Source organism: Ursus arctos, unplaced genomic scaffold (genome assembly GCF_023065955.2).
Source record: "Ursus arctos isolate Adak ecotype North America unplaced genomic scaffold, UrsArc2.0 scaffold_13, whole genome shotgun sequence".
NCBI classification, from domain to species: domain Eukaryota; kingdom Metazoa; phylum Chordata; class Mammalia; order Carnivora; family Ursidae; genus Ursus; species Ursus arctos.
This window is the reverse complement of record NW_026622797.1, coordinates 51428906-51453522: the sequence shown is the minus strand read 5'-3', so window position 1 is coordinate 51453522 and position 24617 is coordinate 51428906. Positions and strand designations below refer to the sequence as shown.

The window sequence follows — 24617 nt, the reverse complement described above, 5'->3', positions numbered from 1 at the left end:
GAAGTGCTGGCTCCCTTGACCACCTCCATTTGAGCTGCATTGAGCATTGGTGCTTCACCACAAAGGGGGTGATCAGAGGACCAAGTTCTCTCCTGCAAGGACCCACTAGGACATTTGAGCCATGACTTCTCTGCCTCCTAGTAATATCTACAGTTTCTGTTGCTCATTGTCAGCCAACATCTTCTGCTGACTGAGCTGCCGTGGGAGAGCCAGTGTGGTGTGGGGGTCAAGAGCCTGCTCATGGTGTGGTGACACCTGCATTTGGACCCCAGCTTTGCCTTTATCAGCTCCTTAGCTTTGGATAAATTATTGAACTTCTCTACACTTCAGACTCCATACTAACAAAATGGAGGTGGTAAAGGTAATTTAGATCTGAGAAGGGTTTGAGGAGCTTTATGAGCCGAAGTCTGTAATTGTTTAGCATGGTGTCTGGTACAGAAGAAACTTTTATCTTAGTTTTACTATCAAAATGATTTCTATACTGAGTTTTCTTCCTTTGTGGTGACAGCTCTGTGAAGCAGTCATTGAGTTGGAAGTTTCTAGAAGCAGTGATGTTCTCTCCAGTAGGGCCCAGTCTGCAGTCTGGGAGCCTTCCTCTGATGGGGCCTCCAGTTATCTCATATCTAGAGCTACACTGGGCAACTGAGATACCAGGGTACAGAGGAACTGGAATAGTTTGAGAATTTTGGTAAAAAGAAAGATTAGGTGAGAGAGGGAATAGAGCAAACGGAAGGGGCAGGGCTGCTCGCTGTGCAGGGGAAAACTACCCTCTCTTGTTCTCAATTGTACCGTAAAGAGAGAGGATGTGGAAACCCAGGACACTTTTTGTCTTTTGTTACCTAGGCTTTGACTTGAAAATATAACTCTTGGAAATATAATAATAATAATAATAATAATAATAATAATAATAATACCTTTAAAAAGGGGTGACAGAGGAATGAGCGTTAACTGAAGTTATCATCTAAAAATGGACCTTACCCTGATACTCAGCTGCTGGCTTCCCCAGGCCCTTCCCTCAAAACAAGCCAAATTCTGCTGGAAAGATTGTCCCTTATTTAAACATGTCACAGTCCTGCCTTTTATTACTTCCATTCATCATCTGCAGAATGATGGGATTTAAAATGAAGACTCCAGAGAATGCCGTTTGAGCAGAAGCTCCTTTGCTGCCATTTTACATTTGTCTCCTCGGAGAGGCTGATCAGTCCTGGGTTTGTTTTTTTAAATTATTGTTAATATTATTATTATTATTATTAATAATATTTTTAGAGAAGGCTGTGGAGGTGGGGCAAAGAGAGAGAGAGAGAGAGAGAGAATCTTAGGCAGGCTCCACACCCATCACAGAGCCCGATGCAGGGCTTCTCTACACTATCCTGAGATCATGACCTGAGCCAAAATCAAGAGTCGGATGCTTAACCAACTAAGCCACACAGTCACCCCTCAGTCCTGTGTTTGGAAACAAGGTAATTTGAACTTGTTCCTCTAAGCCTGATGGTGCCTCTGTTGACAGTTCAAGTTGTATGTGGCTTGCAGCGAAAGCTGTCAGGAGGACCATCCAGTTCCAAATCACATCCTGACTTCACAGTCTGCAAGCCCCGGGGGCAGAGTGAGTAGATGTGTCACCTTGTCCTTCTCCCTTGCCTGCCTCTGCAGGAACAAACCACAGCATCACTTCCTGTTGGTCAGAACATTTGTGTGGACAGTGCACAGTAACAGCCAGGATTTTCTCCTAGTCTTGGTCTTTCTTCTTTATGTCAGGCCAATTTTAGATCTTTAAGACCATTGCATAATTTTCACTTCCATTTCTTACTAAAGAAATCTTATCTTTAGGACACCTTTGTATATTTGTAGGATGCTGACTGTAAAACTGTCCCTGGTCAGAGCAGTTAACAGAGTGGGATATTTTCTGTGGCTGTCCAGAGTGGAGGACCAGAACGGCCATTTCAAGGCAACTGTCTGTGGAAACAGCTCGAGCCAGACCAAGTGCACAGATCAAAGTGTCCAAGGCAGGCCAGAGTCAAGGGTGAGGGTTGAGAGCTGAGAGTGGTATAGAAGTGGCCTTGAAGCTGGAGCTGGTAGGGAACCAGTGACAAGAGTGCAGAATATTGTGGGGCATCTACAGGCCCACTTTGTAGGTTGGGGGGCCTCCTGGGGATGGGGTAGACTGAGGCCCATGTGAACCATGCAGAGAAGATGGAGGCAGCCCTGTTGTATCTGGACCCTCATTGCGGCATTTCTGTGGTTGCTGGTAGGGAGAAAAAAGGTTGGTTTGAACACTGAAACTTTATTACAGATAACAATTGTGACATCATGGTCTTTGACAAATATGGCTGCTGATTTAGAGCCTATAGTCCTTGGCCTCAGAGTTGGAAACTAATCCAAGGATCCAGTGGTTTCAGTTCATGACTCATGGCTATCCATGATCACCATCACCCAGGTATGCCCTTTGAGTCGTTTCCTCTAGAAGTAGTGAGAGATACACACTGATTCATCCACATGCTCTCACCTGTTTCCCGGGGTCCGTCTCCCCTTTGCTAAGACATATATATATATATATATATATATATAGGACGTGGCAGGTCATGATAAAGGGTATGTTCTGTGGCAGAGACACAGAGCAAGTTAACTCTCCCAGGATGACTCCAAGTCTTTTGCACTGTCTTCTCACCTGCTGAGATAATTAGCCAACGGCCTGATAGGGGCTGCATTACTGTTTTTCTGTCTCAGTTTTTCCAAGTAGTGGAGGGTGTTGTGGTATTGAACAGAGGGTGCTGAACTGGCCTTTGGCTCCCCACAACCCCACCCTTGAAGAATCACCACAGTCAAGGCCTGTTTCTCAGCTGGGCAAGTCCGGTGACTTCATTTCACCAGTTCATCCAAGAGTCTCCACAGCTTTGCTGAGCTGACTCATGTTAACCAAAGCCACAATCTGCATTTATATGCTGGAGAGCCGGGACTGAATGAGATAAGACACACAATGTCCTTTAGAGTCTGCACCATTTATGGGATTAATAAAAAATAATATGATAATACTAATAATGCTTTTAGAAATTCACAAAGGAAATTGCTAAAGGATCTGAATAGTTGAGTGAGCACTGTAGGACACATCCTTCTGGAACTGATGGGCTTAGGTGTCATAATCAGTGATCCAAAGGTTATTTAATAAGAATCAGGTCAAAGAAGTTGGTTTGTTTTAAGGACTAGTTTTATAAAGTTTGAAGTGGCATCTCCCTCAGGCTGTGCCAGAGACTTACTGACTCATGTTTGCTCTTGCTTCTTTTTTCCTAGGCTCTTTGCAGACCACCCCACCCCCCTCAGTTATGTTTGTTCTTAAACACTCTCCTCTCCTTTCCTAGTTTCCTTGGTGTATTCAATCTTGGAATTGAAAACCCAAGAAAACCAAAGAATTATGAAAACCTCCCTTAATTAATAACATATTTTTAGCGTCTTGATATCAGTATTTTCAAGTTATTTCACACTGATTTTTTTTTTTTTTTTTAACCACTAGCAGAGAGGTAGCAGGTTCTCAAGTGTAGAGTAGGGGCTGTGGAGGCAGATTGTCTGGGTTTGAATCCGGGTTCCAGCCCTTGTTAGCTGTGACGCTGCGTGCACTCCATCATCTCTCTGTGCTCTTGTTTCCCATATGTAAGACGGAGACAATGAGAGTGCCTGCTCATGAGTTGTTGTTTTGTTTTAGTGTATGTATGGACGTGTGTGTTAAATGGGTTAATACGTATAAAGCGCTCAGAATGGTGTCTGCTGCATACGTAAGAGCTGTAGGGATGTGAGCCATTACTATGAATCTTTGATAATATCCAGAGCAGTATCTTCATCTGGTTCTGGTGTGTTTCCTATTCCCATCTGAGGCCAGGTTATTTCGAGAGAGACTTCCTGCGGGTAGTAAATCTCCTCCATTACGTCTGGATCCTTTCCTAGTCTTACAGATGGGGTCCTTGCCTGCTTCGCATTTCATCCAATTTCTTAGGGCCATCCTGAGGTCTGTAAATAAAGCCTAGAGTCCAGCCCCTTCTGCCTAGTGATTTCAGAGAAAAGGAATAAAAGGACCACCTGAAATGCCTGGACTAGGCCAATTATTTAAGTATTTGATAGGTGCCAGTGGGTAACAAAGTGGAATTGCCTGCCTTTTTTTTCCCCTCGCATGACCCTGGGTAATAAATACAGATGAATAGCGAGTGAAAAGCCAAAAGGCAGTTGGTGGGCGGAGGCAGGAGGTGGGGGACGGGGAGCCATCGAGGAGCCCAGATAATCCACCATGGATCAAGGGGCCTGGGATAATCAGAAGCTGCTTTGGATGCATGGTGGCGTGGCTTTCGCAGAGAATACAAAAGGGGGGGCACATGCCCCAGCTGCTGGGCCTTACCTATGGACCACTTCGATAAAACAATCCTTACCAAAGACGCTCAGGTGACCCGACGAGAAACAGTGCAAGATAAATCCAGCAGTCCTGTCCGATAGAGGAAAACTAGATTTTAAAAAATGAAAAGCAAAAACAGGGAATTTCAGAACCACTTAGCAACTGCTCTGATTATTCCGGACACAGCTGTAATGTGCTGGGATGAGCATGATATATTTTAGCTCGCGTGGTAGCTGTATTTCAGGCTGATGTGGAATTTGTTGCCGTAACTGTCATGCAATCCATTAGGGCCCCTGAGTAAGGGCAGCCATTAATCAGGCATGAGATCAGCCCGCTAGCCTCACACACTCACCGCTCTGAGTGGCTCTGACCTGACATCGTTTAAGGAGATGCTCATGGAGGCCATAAACATGATTCGATTCCCATTATCTTCATGTTGCGTATTTGTTACCATTATTCTTTGAAGACTCCAAATTGGATATTAAAAATTTATGATATATATAAAGGTTTGCATGGAGTGAAAAAAAGAGCTGCAGCAAATAAGTCCATCTCATCTATCAGAGATGTGGGAGCTGTCAGAGGAGCTTGGCAGGTATGGAGCTGGGAGAATTAGGAGGAAGTTCACTGGGGAAACAGCTTCTCCCTTGGCCTACTTGCTAAATGGAAATTTAAGTACATTTTGTTAAAAGAACAAAGTAAAACAGCACCACTGCAGGAATCCCGTAGTCAATCTTTGATGACAAGCTAATGAACGGGAGGGCAAGGGATCCTGATGCAAAAATTAGTACCAACGTGAATTGAGCAGATGCCTGGGTCCAGAGACTGATGTTCCTGGGCGCCTGGGGTGTCTCCAGAGTAGGGAGTCTGATGTCAGGCAGGAGTCCTCTGTGTGAGAGAAAGCTCTCTACCCAAGCAGCATGCACACATAATCCTGTCCATGAGCCATGCAATTCTCTGCAATCTGATATGCACTGACTTGATTATTTGCATAGAAACAACTCATACTTCAGGGGATCCATTTATAGAGGCAGGTAATTCAGGCTGGAGAAAAACAACATTTCTGGGGCTTAGCTTAAGGAAGAGCAAAGGGTTAATGAATCCATTCAACATATATGTACGGGTTTTTTTGTTGTAAAAGGTACTCTGCTGAGCATGGGGGCCTTGTACATTTTCCCTTAAGCAGTTTCCAGTCTGGTAGAGAAGGTAAGACTGAGTCATAACCAAGACGAATTACACCAAGGAGTCCCAGACTGACGTGGGGCACTAGGGCTAAGTGAGGTATCCTAAACAGGGAGCAAGGCACCAGTTGGTTAATCTGGGAATGGACTTTGAGGATGCAAATTCGTTAGACAACGACCAGAGGTTAGAGTGGGAGGCAGAGGAGAGAAACATGTAGATACAATGATTATTGGCCAAAGTCCAAATTGAGTATAAGATCTGCAGTGAGGCTAAGACTCTAGCGTCTAACCAGGTGGGAGGGGCAGGTGTTGGGCAGAAGTGCATGGAATAGCCAGTGAAGGTCCAGGTGGGAGGCCGGCCGGAGTGATCAGAGAGCTCTGGCAGCGGCCTGCTGAGACTCAGGAAGGGAGATGGCTTCTGGGATTCAGGAGCAGGACACTCACCTCTGGGGACTAGAGTGCAAGGCAGAATGTCCAGTTGTTGGGGTTGAAGTATTGGAGCTCATTCACACACTCACTCACTTACCATTAATGGAGCCTTTATAACATGCCAGACTGTAGCTGAAGCCCTAGAAATGTACAGCTGAATAGAACACTATTTCTGCACTCAAGGACCTCACAGATTAGTGGGGAAAGCAAACACATAGATGGTCATAATGCAATGCAGTGGATGAAGTGGAGATACACACACACACACACACACACACACACACACACACACACAGGGGTATAGAGCCCAGGTTAGGACCAGGAGGAAGAGGTCTGGAATGGCTTCCTAAAGGAGCTATAGCCTGAATGAATGCTTAAAAGGTGTATAAGAATTTTCCAGGAGAATTCGGGAGGACAGATGAAATCTAGTTTTACAAGGAGAAAATGGGGGTAAAGGACAGGAATCCAGTTGAGGGGAGCTGGGCATTCAGTCACGAGGAGTTGAGCCACCGAGAGGAGCATAACTGGGTCGTAACTCAGTGGAAGCCGGAGCTACTTTGCGGGCCTCCCTGCATTATTCTAGCCCAGGGCCAGCGCGGGCTGAACTTCACCGAGGGGCCCAGACACCGGGCTGACCTTTATGTCAAGTTCACAAAGATGTTCACAGCACACTGAAAGGCCACGTGCGATGGTTGCAATTTACTCCTCTCTGAGCTTCCTCAAGAGAAACGTATGTAGGCATTTGACTCAGGAAGGAGAGACCAGACACGGGATGTCAGAAGATGAAATTCTAGGAGTTTTCAGAAGAGGTGTCCCTGTGCTTTTTTATCTTGACTTTTGAAAAGAAATTCTATTACTTTTGGTTCGCAAAATGAGTTCTAAAATATCCAAGTTTTCCCCAGCAACTCTTCATCTCTAAACCTACTCCCACAAGTTTGAGATGCACTATTTTTGATGCTCTCAAGTCTGGTAGCGACACCACATGTGTGAGCTGACAGGCTCTACATCTGCTGGGGCCCCAGAACACTGAGTTTGGAGGCTCGGCTACGCTCTCCCTGGCCCTGGCTCCATGCAGAACCTTCTCTTGTCTTCCGAAGAAATTCTGAAATCACAGTGACGTGAAGGTGTCAACTCCCATTCATCACGGGAAGATATTAACTGGGAAGCCTCGTTATCCTTCCACTTAAATGGCAACAGTGTTAACCTTTTTGTTGAGTCAGAAATATCTCACTTTTCTGGGGTAGGCCTGTGGAACTGTTTTTAGAATGTTCCACATTTTCTGAGGGAAATGTTTCTCCAGAGGAGAAAAAAAAAAAAAGAAAAATGCTGAGCTTGCTTGCATAGGCACATGACACCAAAGCTTTGGCCCAAAGGAAGAAGTGAATTCTTTGAAAGAGAACTAAAGATTGCTGTATGTAAGAATCAAACTAAAAAAGTGAATTAGTGGTGATTCACAGGGAAAGAGAGGTGAATCTGAAGTTTGTTTAAGCCAGAGATTTTTGAAGTAGGCAATTAGTCTAAATTTCTCACATAATCTAATATTTATTCAAATGGTAGGCACAACATGAAAATGGATGCATGACTGTCAGCAAGATGGGGAAATCCCCTTGCAGTTTAAATGAAGGATTTTTACTTTTTGCAGTTTAATTGAAGGATTTTTATTTCTATTTTATGGCAAGAAGTAAAGTCTTCTTAGAATAATAGATTTAAAAAATGCACCTTTGGTCTGACAATCACATTTGTAGTAAAATGTAAGGGAGAAAAATAGCTTCCCATTTGCTTTTCCTCATAGTTGGCGTAAATATCCAGCATATTAGTCAGAATAAAGCTGTTAAGAATAAGACACACGGAGAGAGTTAGTTCATCATGTATCTTGGCATTCCTTCTGTCAGAACTGGTCACTCCAGAACAAAGTCAGACATCAACACAGGTCTCCTGGCCCCAGGAAATGCCAAGAGCTGGTGGTGGGGTGGTCTGCCCTAAGACAGGCAGTTAGAAAACCCATTGTCTGCGGAGAATTTAAGAACAATGATAAAACCAGCTAAAAGTCATTCTGCTTCATGTTATTACAATGACTGGAGATTTTGAGTATCTGCAGGGTTTGCACACCCCTCCCTGCAGGGGTGTGGGCTCTCTCCACGCGCCTGCCTTGATATGCCATTGTCTGCCACCCCAGATGGGGCCGAGGCAGAAGAAGGCGCTGGCTTCAATATATAACAGGTTACAAAACATTCTAAAATGATTCTACATGTAGGATAAGGAAGCTCTTAGGATTTTTGTCTAACATCACCATCGGGTTGCTAGGAAGGAAAATAGAGATCATTCCCACAGAACACTTACTGTGCACCAGGCAGTGGCTGGGGCCGATGGTCCGGTGAGGAACCAGGTACCATCCCTGCCCGTAGGAAGTGTGCAGTCTTTGGGTGGCCTGGGTCGGGGGTGGTACGGGATAAAAATCACACCAATTAGCATAAAGTTGCACCTGTGTCCAGTCTAAGAGAGGGCAGGTGGGGATTTTTGACTTGGTTGGAGAGATTCAGAAAGACCTTTTGAGGAACTGGTCTAATAGTTCTTCCAAGATGTCACGCCAGGAACTAAAACAAGGAATTTTTTTTTTTTTTGCCTGCAAGCAGCTAGTCATGTCCTCTCTTGATCTTTAGAATAAGACCCATCTCAAGGGCCATATCCTACATCCTCACTTGTTGCAGAGTAATTCAGTCCAGTGAGGTTGGGACATGGTTAGAGAACATTCTGCCAACACTCTGCCGAGAGCCTGCTCTCGATACCCCTCCTCTGGGCATGCTCCTTAGATCAGTGGTTCTCAGCCCTGCTTGTACATTACAATCCCCTGAAACCTTTTTACAAAACACCCATGTCCAGGTCCCACCCTGGTCCAATTAAATCAGAGTCTTGGAAAGGTGGGATGGGAGGGGGAGGATAGGCTCCAATGTTAAAAAGCCACCCCAGATGACTCTAGCATGTGGCTGGAGGAGAGAACTACCACCTTCAACGAATGCACTAATTTCACTTGGTCTAGGAAGAGTAATTTTCAATTTTACCCTAAAAAAGCTTCAGAATGCACAAGGAATTACTTTGGCAAGAGGTGGGTGAGTGCTTGTGTATGCACACACATGTGAGGGGGATGGCGCCCGGTGTCCGTGCGTGGTGTGTGCTTTCTAGCTCGGTGGCATGTGGTGGAAACACAGCAAATGGCTGGAGGGTGGAATGTCTTAGACTTTGGAATCAGGTTGATCGTGAGAGGCAGACCATTCCAAGGGCCATGGAGTTTGATGCAGAGGCAAATATATGGCTCAATAAAGAAGCAGATTTCTGGCTTTCTCTCTTCACTTCCAATTCTCCTGGTCTCCCTCTTCTTTCTCTTCCACTGCTGCTTTATTCAACTTCATTAATTAATAGGCTTTATGTGAAGTCTTTAGCTCCTTTGAGGAAGCACCTTCAAATCTTAGACAATGGGACTTTTTTTTTTTTGTCCTTTAAAAATATAAAAGCATTGTGATCACCTTACATGTAAGTGGGATGGATGTATTTTTGCCACCAATGTTGAAAATATCCCCAGGCATCTGGTGTATATGACTGTGTACACATAGTACATGCATAATAAACATATTCCACCTTATGAATATTTATACACAAGATACATAGATATTGAATATAGACATATATATGTAAATAGTAGCGCTCGTAAACTATATGCTAAGTGTGTTTCCAAGCATATGTATCATAGTGCATCAGGAATATAATAAACCTACCACCAAGTTGAGCATATTTTGAGGTGGCATTTTCTGCAGAGTTGTTTACGGTAGGGTCGAGTGACTATCCATGTATGTTTTTTTTTTTTCCCCTATCACTTCAATGTCTGTTAAGTACTAACTCAAAGTAAGGCGCTGGGCATGGCAGAATAAGAAATGAAGTAGATGAGGTCCCTGCCTTCAGGAGACCTCACAAAGTGGCTTAAAATGCACTTACAAAGAATCGAAGAATCTAACATTGTTCCTACCCTTTGACATAATATTGTTTTTCCTCCAGCTGCCTTTTATTTATACAGTCCACTTTAAGGTGGGCCCCATTGAGGACTCTATTAGCTTAGACCCCGACAATGAAGACTCTATTAGCTTAGACCCCGACGTAGCGATGGTGTAGAGCTTGACGCTGTGAGAAGGAACATCATCGGTTTCCGTGCCTGCGTAACCACTGGATGTGAATGATGCTTACACTTTCTGTCACATGTAGTCCAATCCTGTAACGACATATTTATGTTACTCTGATTTGGCAGGGAGAGAAAAGGTGTCATGACAAGGCACCCAATCCCAGAGATGTTCATAAATTTCAAAAATGAAACCAAAACAGAGCAATGTCTTCTCCCACCGACTTGTGGTAACCCAAATATCACTGCCTGCTGACATTCCACTTCCAAATTCCATCCGGTTCCCTCCCTGTAATAAGTAGCAGAAGCCTTTATTAAAAACAAGCGATACATCCTAAAATGGACAAAATCTGGATCCGTTTCTAAAATGACAGTCCCTAGTCTAGCGGAGGAGCTCTGAGTGATACTTGTCAGCGGGCAAATTTCACTCCATGAAAAGAGAAACAATACACAAGGGCTGTCATCGCTGTGCCACAGACGTAGACTCATTGTTTTCTCCCCCTCCATCCATACATCACAACAGGTAGTTCTCAGCTGTTCCCTTGGTGCCAGACATACATTTTATCTAAAGAGACAGCAGACAGAACTACCTGCTGCTTCCTCTGCGGCTCTCCCTGTGTTTCTCTCCTTTTTCCTTCTTCACTTGGGCTTTTTAAAATCAGCTGGCAGGGAGCCAGGAGCTCATCATTTTAATGCAGTGCAAAATGGAATATGCATAATTATATGCAAGCCATATGTGAGGGAGACAGCTCAGCTGTGAATTTCAGGAGGCCAGGAAAGGGAGAGCAGTTAGGGCTAAGATGAGATGAGAGCAGAGCGGGGTGCAAGTGTCACCCAAATGAATGGTTTAATGAGTGTGCTGCAGACACGCCTCCTCTCACCTACCTCTCCCTCTCTCCAACTCCAAACCAGAAACCGATGGAGATTAGAAAGAGAAGACTGTATGCAAGCGGTATTGCTAATGGGTTCTGTTAATGTCTCCATTTAAACTTCAGCTTTCTTAATTAACAGTGTAGATCAAAATAACCAGTAACTTTTAATGCAGCTTCTTAATTAAATCTATTTTTTTACTGCATTCGATTGAAGAATCATTGTTCTTACTAGATCATTGCTCCTTTCAGATCTTTATTTAAAAATCAAGGGGAATCAGTTTATCTCTAATAGTATTACAATGCAAAATATAACGATGCAAATTGCTTTTCTTATGGCCTTGCTATTAGAATTTTTTTAAAGTGCATTATCTAGAGATTGCTTAAGCATGCCAAAAAGTTTAAACACGTACGTATGTCATATAATCCTAAATGTGCAACAAAAAGTCACTGGAAGACCAAAATGGTGGTAATTTCCGACAAAATTACTTGATTTTGGTTTGCTTCGTATCATTTAAAATATTACACCACGATGAATTTGCATGTTCAAACCAAACTATGTAAAGAAAAATAAATCCCAAATTTTGATATCTAAAAGGCGTACTGCGTATTTAAACAAACTTCTTAATAATGTTGTTATTTCTGGATTCCCGTTTGTTTAATGATCTGAGCTGTTATGCTTTTAGCTTTTTTTTCTTCCATTATTTGTAAGTCCCTAAATAGGCCATTATATTTCCCTTCAGGCTAGAGATGAAGATGGACATGCTGAAAATTTCCCCCAGCAGCACTATGCTAAGGAAACTCCAAGGCTTGCCTTCAAGAATAACTGCGAACTACTTGTAAGAATAACATACTTACAACAAGTCTAGAATGTTACGTTAGCACAGTGAAAACAGTTTTTGAAAGGGTTTGTTCATTATTACATAATTTATGAAGTATTATAGTTTTTCTGTATAGAGTTCTAAATGCTAATTCTGATATCACTGAATATTAATTATACGATCTCAAATTGTTTGCAAATCTTTTATATCTGATTATAGAGCTTGGATGGCCCTGTCTTTATTAGCTTGTTTTGTATAGTAGTTTATAACCAGCCCTTTGGAGAATGGCTAGTAAAGTTAAAAATACAGAGAAAGACAGTTGATATATACAGCTTGGAAAAAAAACAGTCCCACCTCCACTCTTCCTCCTGCTTCCTAATTGTACACTATTTTAGGAGACAACATGGTAATATTTTGTTCTGCTAGGAAAGATAGCAGAGTTGACACGCAGTACTCCCTTTAGAATTCAAGTATTCCTACACGCTCTTGCCAAACTCAATCAGGAACTTTCGTCTTTTCTACGTAGGAGAAGTCAAAGCAGCGACAGGATGCAGGGATGTTTACAGGTCGTGAGAGAGAGGGTATTAGCTGTGACAGGGACTCTGTTCCAACACAGGGTTAATTTGCTGTTCATTTTAGCGTTTATAGCAAGACAAGATGAAAAGCAAGCAGGAATGCCTATTATATTTCTATTAAATGAATCTGTTGGGACCTAATGTTCTTGATTAGCTTTTGAAAATGAGTGCTCCGCAATGCATTTTCTGTTTACCTAAAGTAAACAGAGAATGAATTGTCATTTATTTAGAGATTTAAACACTGCTTTTGAAAATGAAGCTTTATGAGGGATCTAGCTATGTTGTCCCTAAATGTTCTTTTCTCTTCAATTGCATTAAAGCACAACATTTGCCCCAACTAAATGAAAACACTGGAAGAGAATGAGGATGCTCAGTTGTTACATTCTGAGGTAGTCTCATTTCTATTTGGTTTTTTGGCCGAACACAGTTCAGCTCTGCCAGGTCTCCGCATTAGGCAATCCCACATGTAGCAGTCTTTGGACTTAGCTCTGATACCAACTGTTCATTAAAAACAAGGTGTCCAAAGAGCAGGAGAAGAGAGAAAAATACCGTCCTTACCCATCCTAGCCGCAGCAGCTAGACGCTGCCAGTGAGAAACTCCTTTCCCCGCTCACAAACTGCATGGTTACAATAGCACCACTCACTCTCTGTGTCCTATCCCTTGACCCACCAATCCGCAGGCCAATTCGCTGCTTATAAATGCAATATTTTTTTTTTCTGAAAATTCAACTCACCTTATATTTTATCTTAGGGCTCTTAAACTTCCAGGCCTGCTAGCGTGACCTGTTTTGGGGGAAACCTTTTTCATTCTTTTCCGTTTTAATATTTCGCTCTATAACTATGGTTATCCAGCAGAAGACCCTAGGGGCCATTTATGCTATGTTTTGGTATCAAAATGCTTTGGGGAGTATCTTGCTTCTTTTTAGAGAAATTGTTAAAAGTAACATGCCATATTTGATTTTTTAAAAAATATCTATTGGTAAAATGAACGTGCTTGAGTGCTGGTTGTGGTCAGTTTATAGAGGAGGAAGTAAGACATATATGTGAACATCTTTTCCAGCTGTCTTTAGAGAAAATATATGTTTAATCATTGCTATGCTTAAACACAATATTGTGTTAGCAGTAGTTTTGAGAGATTGATATAATCTTTGTCCTTCTCGTCACTGTTAGAAATGCTTTATTTTCATCAGCATACTTTTCTGTGATAAAGGAAAAAGGAGGATAAAGAGAAAAAAACAAGCTTATCTCTCCAAGGAGAAATTTAATTTTTTCAAGTGCAAGAAGAGCAGTGGTGTTTGGCTGGTTATGAAGCCTGGAGAAGTTATGTTTCTATATGAAAGAGACTTGTACCTTCTGAAGAGAGAGATAGGAAGTCCTTGGAGTTTTCTTAGTGCAGCTTAGAGCAAATTTTTAAAGACTTCGTGAAAAAAGATGGCAAGTCCCGCTCCAAAGTGCTTTCTTAGCGTAAGAGCCGTCTTGCCGAGTTCCCTGTAGCAAGAGCAGCGGTGGGTTTAGAAAGTGGAGGAGCCTTGTGGGGGATGCCAATGGCCCTTGGGAGAAAACACTGGGGCCACAGGTTGCTTCTAGGCTCCCAGGTGATCAGGACAGAGGGCTACACGGCTAACTGTCTGGGCCACAGGCGTTGACAGAAAGTACCCTGGCCAGGTAGCTTGGGCATTGCCTTAGACTTTATTAGTGATCGTTTATTGTCTCTGCCCTCTTCCCCACACCCCCGGCCTCTGCTTCTTGGAAGAGGGTTAAGTAACCTAAACAGAAGCAAAGCAGAATTCATGCCTGGACTGCACAAGGATGTGTAATCAGAAGGCACTGACGAACAAAGCATGGGCTGATGGAGAAATCTGCTGTGCAACCGGAGACTCCTGTAGGGTATTGATTTTTCCATTTAAATCCCAAACTGTGATATGTGCCTTCACACTTAATGTACAACACAGATGACTCGATATTTAGCTTGGTGGCCAAGATTCCTTGGTTGGTGATTGTGTAGCAGCTTCCTTATGCTTTTTATTAATTTTGAAAATGTGAGGCTGTCAAGATGAGTGACATTAGATAAAGCTTGAGTACTGTTTGATATAACACAATCCCGTGTAGCCCCTTCTACCTCTTCATAGATAGGTGCACATGTGCACATACGCATGCCAGGGTATTTCGCTGCTATAGCTAAATTTATGACCAAGGCAAATAACTTTCAATAAAGGAAGCTGTAGAAATTCACATCACATGAACACTCCAGCAACATGGCTTGTGGGAGTCCAGAAGAGGGAACATTTAGAGCCAGCTGCAGGGGACTAGCCCCTGCCCCAAACTTCACCTCTATTGCTGGTCCCCTTACCATTATTGCCTCATTCTTTTGGGACTAGAAAGCCTTCTGTCCTCTTCTTTTCCTCTATTACAATGCTCATATCGATGGTGGGAGTTTGATTAAGAGCTATAGTGAGAGGAGGACCTTTATCATATTATGAGTTCCCTCCTCATCATTCAGAACTTTCTCAGTTCTTGAAAGCCAGATGGGAGTAAGACCTTGCAGAAATACAGCAGAAGCTGGGTCCTTGGAGGGAGAAGACCTGTACCTAAAAGAAGAGGAATGTTGAGAGGGTTTAGGGGAAGCAACTGAACACATCCAGGTCTACTCCCCAACTGTTCTCGAGGCCAGTCCAGAGAACATCACTGCATTCAGGAAGGAGGTCAGAATAGAGTCAAAGAACAGCAGCAACAGCCTCGTGTAATTGGGTTGGAGAGAAAGCAGGTTTAGGAAGCCTGAAAGGAGAAATAAGAGAAAGGAAGCTCAAGGGGTTTGAGTTTGATTGAGGTTTGATTGAGGAAAACAATCAGCCTGTTTTCCTCAGTTTCCTCGGTGTCATCACCGAGACAAAGTCTGACTCCCTTTGGCTTTTCCTAAGGCTGTCAGGGGTGGGAATTTGCAGAGGAGTCCACAGCTGGGAGACCGCATAACAATAGCATCAGGGAAGAATTCTTTCTGGTCACTTAGAATGCCAGTGTAGGGAGAAGATGAAAACCATTTTCGTTTCGTGGCCTGTGAGCAGAGGTGGGGGGGAGGAGGGGTACTTAGGTAGGTCTTCTATGGGCTGATTTGTCCACCTCATTTCCTTGTGAAGGTAGACAAAAGTTAGATTACAAGAGTTGGACATGGTCCTTGGGCAGAGCTGCTAGTACGGAACTGCTTTGTATTAGTACATTGTTCAGTTAGCAAGACATTATTGAGCATCTTCTGTATACATGGAATTGTACTACACAGTCCTTTTAGGGGACACACAATGGAAAAATGTGCAGTCCCTTCCCTGAAGGAGCTTACAATTCAGTAGGAAGCACAAGCATGTACAGTATTGTGGTCATCAGGAATGTGGGCTCTCAGGTCTTCCTGAAAGTTAGAATTTTGCCCCAGCCAGACTTCAACTTACGTTGTATTACTCCGGTGGTATCACTAAGGATCGTAAGCACAAAGGCTTAAAATTTATGGTGACACATCTGGCATTACATCACAGTGGATCCTCTTAGACCTCTCTGAACCTCAGATCTTCATCTATAGAGTGTGATAATAAAAGGTCATAACCTCAGAAGATATTGTAAGGCTTGAAAGTGATGACATATTTAAAATGCCTGGTACCTAGTAACATTCAGTATGCATTAGCTACTATTATGACGAATCTTCTTATTGTTGTGATTGTTATCATGACACAGTCGGCTGTGCCCAAGAGAATACCAGCAAAGTTCCAGAGTACAATGGAAGAAGAGGTTATTTCCAAATGTAGTAATTAGAGACTTAACAAAGGAGGAGGATACCTTTGATCTAGGCCTTACATGGTTGGATTTTGGTAGTTGGAGCTGAGGTGTAAGGGAAGGGGGCATTCCAAGCAGAGGGAAATAGCATGGCAAAGGCAAGGAGGAGGGCGAGTATAGACCAGGTGAGCCCCCTGCAGGTGACACTAAGTTGACCAGAGTCGAGAGTACCTGAAGAACGAAGAACGGGGTGAACTGGCAGGCTAGTTCATTTGCACAGGTCTTAATAACGGACACCACCCTATCAGGTTTGGACTTTAGTCACTCTACTTCATGGAAATTCCTAGTACTTCTGTGGATTAAAAAAAATTATTATGGAAAATCACTAACATGCACAAGAGTAGAGAGAGTGATGTCATGGACTCCCCTGTACCTATCACCTAGCTTCAACACTGATCAGACTACTAATCTTGCTTCATCTATTGCTTTATCCTGTACCCACCCCATCCCCCTTTTATTCTGCCAAAGGATCGTAAGCAAAGAAGCTTTTTTGCTTTTTTTTTTTTTGGTAAGACTTTAGCTCCCCGACTTTTCTGGCTAGAAAGAATCCATTGATACTGATTGAACTGGGAATTGGAGCTTTGGGACTAAGTATGCATAAAACAAATGACTCTTGGTTATGCAGTGTGCTCTTCCTTCCCTGCTCCGTACAGCCTTGCAAGTCTTGGACAATCAGAGATAGTTTAAAAAGCCCTGAAGGTAAAAAACACACCACAATGGCAGTGGTGACTTGAGTTCTTTACTTTCAGGCCCCTGTTTCTAAATGTATTTATGTAAAAATAAAATCAGATCTCTTTGCAACCCAGCCCAGCTCATGAGTATATGTTGTCCTCACAACATCAGTGAAGGGGCGGTTCTGGGGTTGCGGTCATTTATCAGCTATGGCTAGCACTTTCCTGCAAGATCATGGAGACTTCATGAGAACCACCCCCCCCCCCCAAAAGGTGATAGAAACGGCCACATTTCACTTGAAACTTGATAGGCTTTTCAAAATAGGTGTAATTAACCAAATAAACCAATTAACACTTGGTGTAACAGAAAAGCCAGATTCATGCCTGGCTCAATTTGAGGTCACACAGTTGCTTTGATGTTACATCCGAGCAGCACAAAACACCAAGAATGTAAATTCGTGGTGACACACTTGGACTAACGTCGCATCTAAAAAATATCATATGACATTTGTGTAGGTAGTATGCCATGTACCAGTTTCCTGAAATAGTAATTGTAACAGCCCCAAATACGTCAAATGACCCAGAAAACCCCGGGGACCAGTTGCTGTCTAGAGAGAGTTGGCCTTTCCCACCATTTTCACACCCACCCTCCAGATCCCTTTAGTCTGGGGCTATTTTGCCCCAGTCTTTTGAAATATGTTTTAGAAAAATAGGACTTTTTAGAAAGAGAAGGACCAACATTAGACTAAGCAAGGGGAGGTTCCAACAGAGGTGGCACAATGATGCCCGTAGCAAGACCTCTCTTCTTGGGCAGAGGCAGAAGGGATGCGCTCTGTTTGGGCTGTTGTGCTCCGCCCGCACAGCCCTCTGCTTGCGTAGGTGCTGTTGTTTCACCTGCTCTGGTTTGCTGCTTCCCTTTCTTTCCAGCCTCTTGGAGCCATTGCTGCTGTGCTCTCATGGTTCAGAGCCTTCTTCTCCTGTACAAAGACCCTCTTTACCGCAGTAGACCACTTCCCTTCACTCCCCAACCAGGCAAACCTATTTCAACTCTCTGTTTTTAGTTTCTTTATTTGGGGGAGAAGCCATTTGGGTAAAGGCTAGAGTCCCCCAGCTTCTGCATTGGTATAAGGACATTTCTTGGGGTGAGGGACCCTCGATTTGATTGGAGACCCTTGGTCCTCTTGGTCTTTGGCAAGCTCCCTTTTTTAAGACATGGAGATGTTTGCCTTTCTAGTTTCGGGCCATTGCACAGAAAGGTCAGAGGCATAGCGGTTTGGTTTTCATGCTGACTTCTCACACAGTGCATTGCAGTGGTTCTTAGAGCCAGAGACAGGTGTGGAGGACCCTGTGTTCTCTAAGGGAGACAGTGTGGTGTGGCGGATAAGAGTGGGTGTCGCAATGCCTGCTCTGCACACTGCCAGCTGTGCAGCCTAGGCAAGTCCCTGTCTGCCCTGAGCTTCAGTGTTGTTCTAACCAAGATGAGAATAAACACAGTACGTACCTTATAGGGTTGTTCTGAGGAGTAAATGGGATCATGCATAAAAGTGTGCATCTTACAGTAAAAATTCAGTGAGTGTCAGCCTTATTACTAATAAAATGAAACTAGAAGATGGCATTAGTTTAAACCAAATCTTAAGGCAGATGCTGGGAGTACTTGCCTTTATCCTCTAACTAGAGTCTCTTCCTAGTTGGTTTGCGTAGAAGCCCGTATGTAGTATTGTAACTTCAGAGAAACCCTGGAACATCTACCCACTCGCTCATTTATGCTGAAGGCACTAGAGATGCCTGTTGGCTGTGTAGCAGATATTGCTGATTTGTGAGTTACTGCAATATTGGAATACTTTTTTGAAGAAGAATACAAAACTTTCAAAATATAGTATGGTGTCGTACTGAAAAGCTTGGACTCTTGAGCCAGTCTGTTTGGTTTGGGTTCAGGAATCTCCACCACTTCACCCGTTGGCTGTGTGACCTTGGGCAAGTCACAGAATGTCCATGTTCTGGTCTGTAAAATGAGGACAATATCTGTCCAGTAGGGTTGGTGTGAGGTGCAAATGAATGAACACCCATAAGGTTCTTAGAACAGTATTTGGCAAACAGTTGGTACTCAATCAATGTTGTTGTGATTGTGACTATGATTATTTCTTCCAAGCCTGCTTCTTTTCAGACACATCATAGATACCTCTCAGCCACATTTTCTAGCAATAGATTATCTGAAAGTCTTGGATGTGCACATTTGCCTGCAAAAGCCTCAAAATTTCCTTGTGAACAATGAGGACAGGATACATTATGCAAATAATTCTTAGAGCTAAGCTTTTTTTTTTTTTTAAATATAACTCTCAGGGAAGACTCCTACATGATCCAAGACCCCTTCATCTTGCCCTACCATTTAATAGTAAAATTGTTAATCTTGGAAGTATGCAACCAAGAAATTAAGAGCAAAGCAAAGGAAAAAAATTTAATTTACACCTGAGAATATCTGCAGTAGCAAATGGATGTGCCTGTTAAGGCAAGGAGATAAGAAATCATCCTTTGTGGGGTACCTCCAATATGCCAGCACTGTGCTCAGTCTTTATATACTTTCCTTTAGACCCTTCATCCTCCATAACTTTGCTAAACAGCAATTGTTTTTTTTTTTAAGATTTTATTTATTTATTCAACAGAGATAGAGACAGCCAGCGAGAGGGAACACAAGCAGGGGGAGTGGGAGAGGAAGAAGCAGGCTCACAGCGGAGGAGCCTGATGTGGGGCTCGATCCCATAATGCCGGGACCACGCCCTGAGCCGAAGGCAGACGCTTAACCGCTGTGCCACCCAGGCGCCCCTAAACAGCAATTGTTATTTCCACTTTACAGGTGGGGAAATTAAAATTCAGAGATGTTATGTTCCTTGCACTGGGGGTGGAAAGGGGATCCAGTGAGCAGGTGCAGAACCAAGGTTTGACCCATATCCCTCTGACCTGTGCTCAGGCCAGGACTCACTGCTGCCTTCTCAGGGTACGGTCCAGGTCTGATGCACCCATTCCAGGGCTAGAGAAGGTATTCAGTCTATGTTGGCGGAATGAAGGGATTAAGGAATTAATTCAGAATCACTCTTTCTAGCTTCCTTATAGTAACAATTCTTTGGGAGAATTCTGAAGCCAGAAAGAACATCTATGAGAATGTCAGGAAGGGGAATTTATTCGGAAAGGTCTGTAATGTTGGAGAATTCCCAATTGCATAATAAATTGTGGGGAAAGGAACCAAAGTATATGTTTTTTAATTTGGTAGATTATGGAAAACATATTTTTCAAAATGGTATAAGCATTTGAGTATATTGTTTTTAAAAATCTGACAGCAATAGATTATGTATGATAAGTGCTAAGTCTTTTGAAGATTTGGATTCTTCTTGTGATCAGTAAGGCCATTTAAAAAAGGGCTGACCTCTTTTGATTTAGTACTGTTGTATTCCTCAGAGTGAGCTGATCTATATCCTTCGAGATTTCTGGCCATTACCCAGAGTCAGGTGTCAGTCATATCCCTCCTCATTGCTTTAATTGCTAGAACTGAACAATTACCTAAAATACGAAAGAAATTTCACCTCTGGTGGCTTCACAGAAACTCTAGGTCATATATCAAGCAAATCCAGACATCAGATAGGATATCAATTATCAATAGAAAAGCACACATGTAACCAGCCAGGACTAAAATTCATCATACTCAGTCACGTGTTTGGTTTATGGCTGGAAGAACAAGCTAAGCAAAGTCTCTGGGGAGAAAAAGGGAAAGGGTCTGAAAGATATTTGGAGTTGAGAAGAATGACATATGTGAGTAATAAGGGAGGCAAGGAATTGGAGATGGTGATGTGGGGGTGAGAGGGGACTGGTGAGAGGGAATTTTGAAAGGGAAGAAGGAAGATAAAAGCCCATGATTAAGCTACAAATGAACAGATTCAGGCAAACAAGAATCTTTAAGAGAATGTATGTTCTCACGGCATTCGGCTTGAAGTCTCTTTCATAATCACGTATTTTGTACGCTTCCCAGTCTTCTGGTCTGAGGAGTCAGGCCTTCCTGGAGGGCTCTTTTCTCCTACTGCATGACCACGGACAGCCAGGAGAGGAGCCTCTATTTAAGTACAGATGAGGCTGCCTTTGGCTGCGAGCTCTGTGAGGCAGGAACTTCGTCTTCCCTCCCTGTATCCTTGGGCACTGCGCTTGCCCACGGCGCATTTCGTGGATTGTAAAATGCACTTTTCCCCCTAACAGTTTAACATCTCAGAAACGGGATTGCAGATTACAACTGATGACCTGTCATTTTTTAATTGGCAGTGTTTTTCCCTAATAGTGCTATAAAATAATGGTATCTTTTCTTTTTTTTAAAGATTTTATTTATTTATTCAACATAGAGACAGCCAGCGAGAGAGGGAACACAAGCAGGGGGAGTGGGAGAGGAAGAAGCAGGCTCATAGCAGAGGAGCCTGATGTGGGGCTCGATCCCATAACGCTGGGATCACGCCCTGAGCCGAAGGCAGACGCTTAACCGCTGTGCCACCCAGGCGCCCCAAAATAATGGTATCTTAACAGCCAGTGATGACATAGATTCTATGAACTGTGGAGCTCGGTGCCCAGTGGTTATTTGTTCAATGAATGCACGCGATAACATATCCCCATGGCTCTAGTTCAGGTAAAAGCAAAATGCTCACGGTTGGCTCTGGACTGTGCATCGGCCACTGACAAGTTCAAGTGGGGAGCTGGCCTGTGGTGGTCACGGCTGAGCGTGTTACTGCTGTATACTTTCCCTTCAGTGGAGCTGACAGATGGCTTTGTTCCTTTTCTCAAGCAAAATATTGAACCAGTTAAGTCAGACCCTAGATAAGCCAGGTTTAAAATAATAAGCACAACTTTTTCCTTCATTATCCATAAAATTGCTTCATGTTCTACCATGGATTGCACATCCACCAATATTTCTTTGGAAATTCATGAAGATACATTGGTAGAAGAGTGATGATTTCTTTCTTTTTCCCGCTAGAACATGCTTTAGGTTACTTTAGGATAAAGTATGTTTTTTATAAATCAGGAGGCTCTTATCCATCATCATCACCAACACCCACACCTGCTAGAGAATTTCCCAACCTACTGACGAGACAAGTACACATGCGTGCATTTCCTACACTTCAAGTTTCATAATCCACATCCAGGATATCCACTTGTATAGGTAAAGTTACACCCTTAACTTCATTATGTGAATGCTCTGCTGTTTTATAGTGATCAGATCTCACTATGGTTTGGTTTCATTTTTATGGAAATTTTGAATCTGATTTTGATATGGCAGCAAGATCTGTTACACACTTATTTGTGTGAACAAGGAGGGGAAACCCATATAAACATTTTTAAGTGTCAAAGCCTAAGGTGGGAAGAGGGCAATATTTAAATATTGCTCGCTATGCTAGGATAAAGCCTTTATATGAAAAGTATCCAGATTATTACAATATGTAAAATACTGGGGGTCCTCCATTACATACCCATTTCAGTCAGTGGTGCTTTTAACTTCTAAATTGTCTGATAAATGTGTAAGGACTAAACATCATTTTTGGCTTAGAGAAATATTTAATATTTGCCAGATAGCTCGAATTTTGAAAATATGTAACATTGTTGCATATAGATGTATAAAATATAATATATGAAGGCAGATTTTTATGTCCTGTGTGGAAATGTGGATACATTTATGAAGGAAAATGAAAATAAACTAGAGCATTACAGAATTCTTATCAGCCTGTGGCATTTAACACATCTCATTTACGCAGTATTTTTTCTATAATAATTTGATGTTTACATATGAATACATAAAAATAAATAAGATGGAAAAATAAAGTTGTAATGAAATATTTATTTTCATTTTTCCTTAGCATTTGATTTTTAGACAGTGTTCTGACTGTCATCCAATCAGCCAGGTTGGAAATTGAGCTACCAGTGGAGACAGCCGGTCCTAATAATTCAAACCCAAAAGACCTTTTCTCAAGGGATATATTCCTCCTGGTTAATTTGGTCCAAATAGTTTCTTACATCTCTAATTTATTCTTTTGTATACACTGCATGAAGATAATGTCTATAGCGCAGTGCAATGTCTATAAAGATTTAAAACCTTTTTAAAAAATCTGGGTATTTAGTATCACAGACACACATGTGAAAAAGGGGATTGAGTATGAAAGTAGGAGGTTATGGTATGTGTGTGTGACCCAGATTTTGAAGACAGTTGTCTATCAGTTTCTCCAGTGCTGTGCTTAAAAGTCATGTGTTCCAGTGCAAACAACGTATAAAATGTGGATCCTTCTCATAAGGAGTTTATAAACAAACTGTCCTTCTATGAACAATGAACTCCCAGTGAATAGCAAAGTGCCAGATGGGTGGTATGCTGATTAGAGAACAGAAATACATATTAAAGTATTCTGTATGCAATAAGGAAGTGAAGGGACGGAAAGAGATGGTGGGATGGAGTCATCAAGAGTCGATGCTGAGAGGAGGCAGGGCCTGGGCTGGTCCTTGGAGGGTGGCTATGCAATGGAAGGGTATCCCAGAGAGAGAGAAGACTGTGTGGGGAATGATGATGAGGGCAGTGAGCAGTGAGCACTTGGCGGGGGCCAGCTGAGAGGCTGCTGGCCATCCCGGGTAAGAGAGGTACCTTGGTAGGTTGTGGTCAGATAATAAAAACAGTGAGAAACAGGCAGCTAATTTCACATTCGATGTTTTAGGATGTGGGGCTCTGTTGTAGGTACCTGAGCCAGGAAGTATTATTATGAAAGCAGTGCTTTCACAGGTTGGTGGATGGAAATGGGAGACTTCTAGAAGGAGGTTAGTACGGTCAAGGCACACAGTGATGAGGACAAAGGCTTCTCACAGCTGGAAAGGCAAGAGGCTGCAAATGGCTGTCCAAAAATATTGGTCACCAAGTTCTTATGACCATGCTAATATAAATAACGGGCAAAGATTTCATCTCAAGCCAATTTTCTTGTAAATTTAGATTTTGAATAACAGTCTTAATTAAGTAGCTAGTTGTGGTCAGTGGCAAAAACAAGATCAAAGTAGAAGCAAGACCCTGACATTTCAAATATTTGTGATCCAGGATGATTCAGGGATCAGTGTGATTGGAACTGTAAAAATACAGACTAGGGGGAAAAATGGCTCTTAAATTTGGATTATTTAAAGAAGGGTAGAACCTCCATTAATAAGAATGTAATAATTCCTTCCCTCCAAGAACAGCACAGAGCCAGTGTGGTGTCTGTGCCCTGGACTCACACTGACTTGGTCCACTTCCTGCCTATGTGGTTACTAGCTTAGTAGTCTTGGGAAAGTCACTTTCTGCATCTGTAAAACAGAAATAATAGCTGTTTAAGATTGAAGTAAAATCTAAATGAGATAATACATATAAAATGCCTGGCATATCATAAGCAGTCAATAAAAGGTAACTGATAAAGTTTAGGAATAAAATCCCTCTTCGGTACTCAACTTTTAAGAGAAGGAAGGAAATACCAATAAATAAAATCCACATGACTCTTCAGAATCCTTTTATTTATTTATTTATTTGAATATAGTTGATGCCATGTTACGTTCGTTTCAGGTATACAACATAGTGTGGTTGGATAGCTCTGCATGTATGCTAAGCTCAACCACAGTGTGGAATCCCGCCCCCCCCCCCGCCTTTTTGTAATGAAGACAAAAATCTTACCATATGTAGCTTTTGATTGTATGGA

General features: G+C 42.6%; 1 protein-coding gene across 2 annotated transcripts in view; it reads left to right on the top strand.

The window, feature by feature from the left end:
• Positions 1 to 24617, top strand: part of SOBP (sine oculis binding protein homolog) — a 163401-nt gene that overhangs the window by 80059 nt on the left and 58725 nt on the right. For both annotated transcript variants that reach the window (XM_026511699.4, XM_026511700.4), the window contains exon 5: positions 11757 to 11852. In XM_026511699.4, the coding sequence (XP_026367484.1) occupies positions 11757 to 11852 (96 nt within the window). The remainder of the gene's footprint in view (positions 1 to 11756; positions 11853 to 24617) is intronic.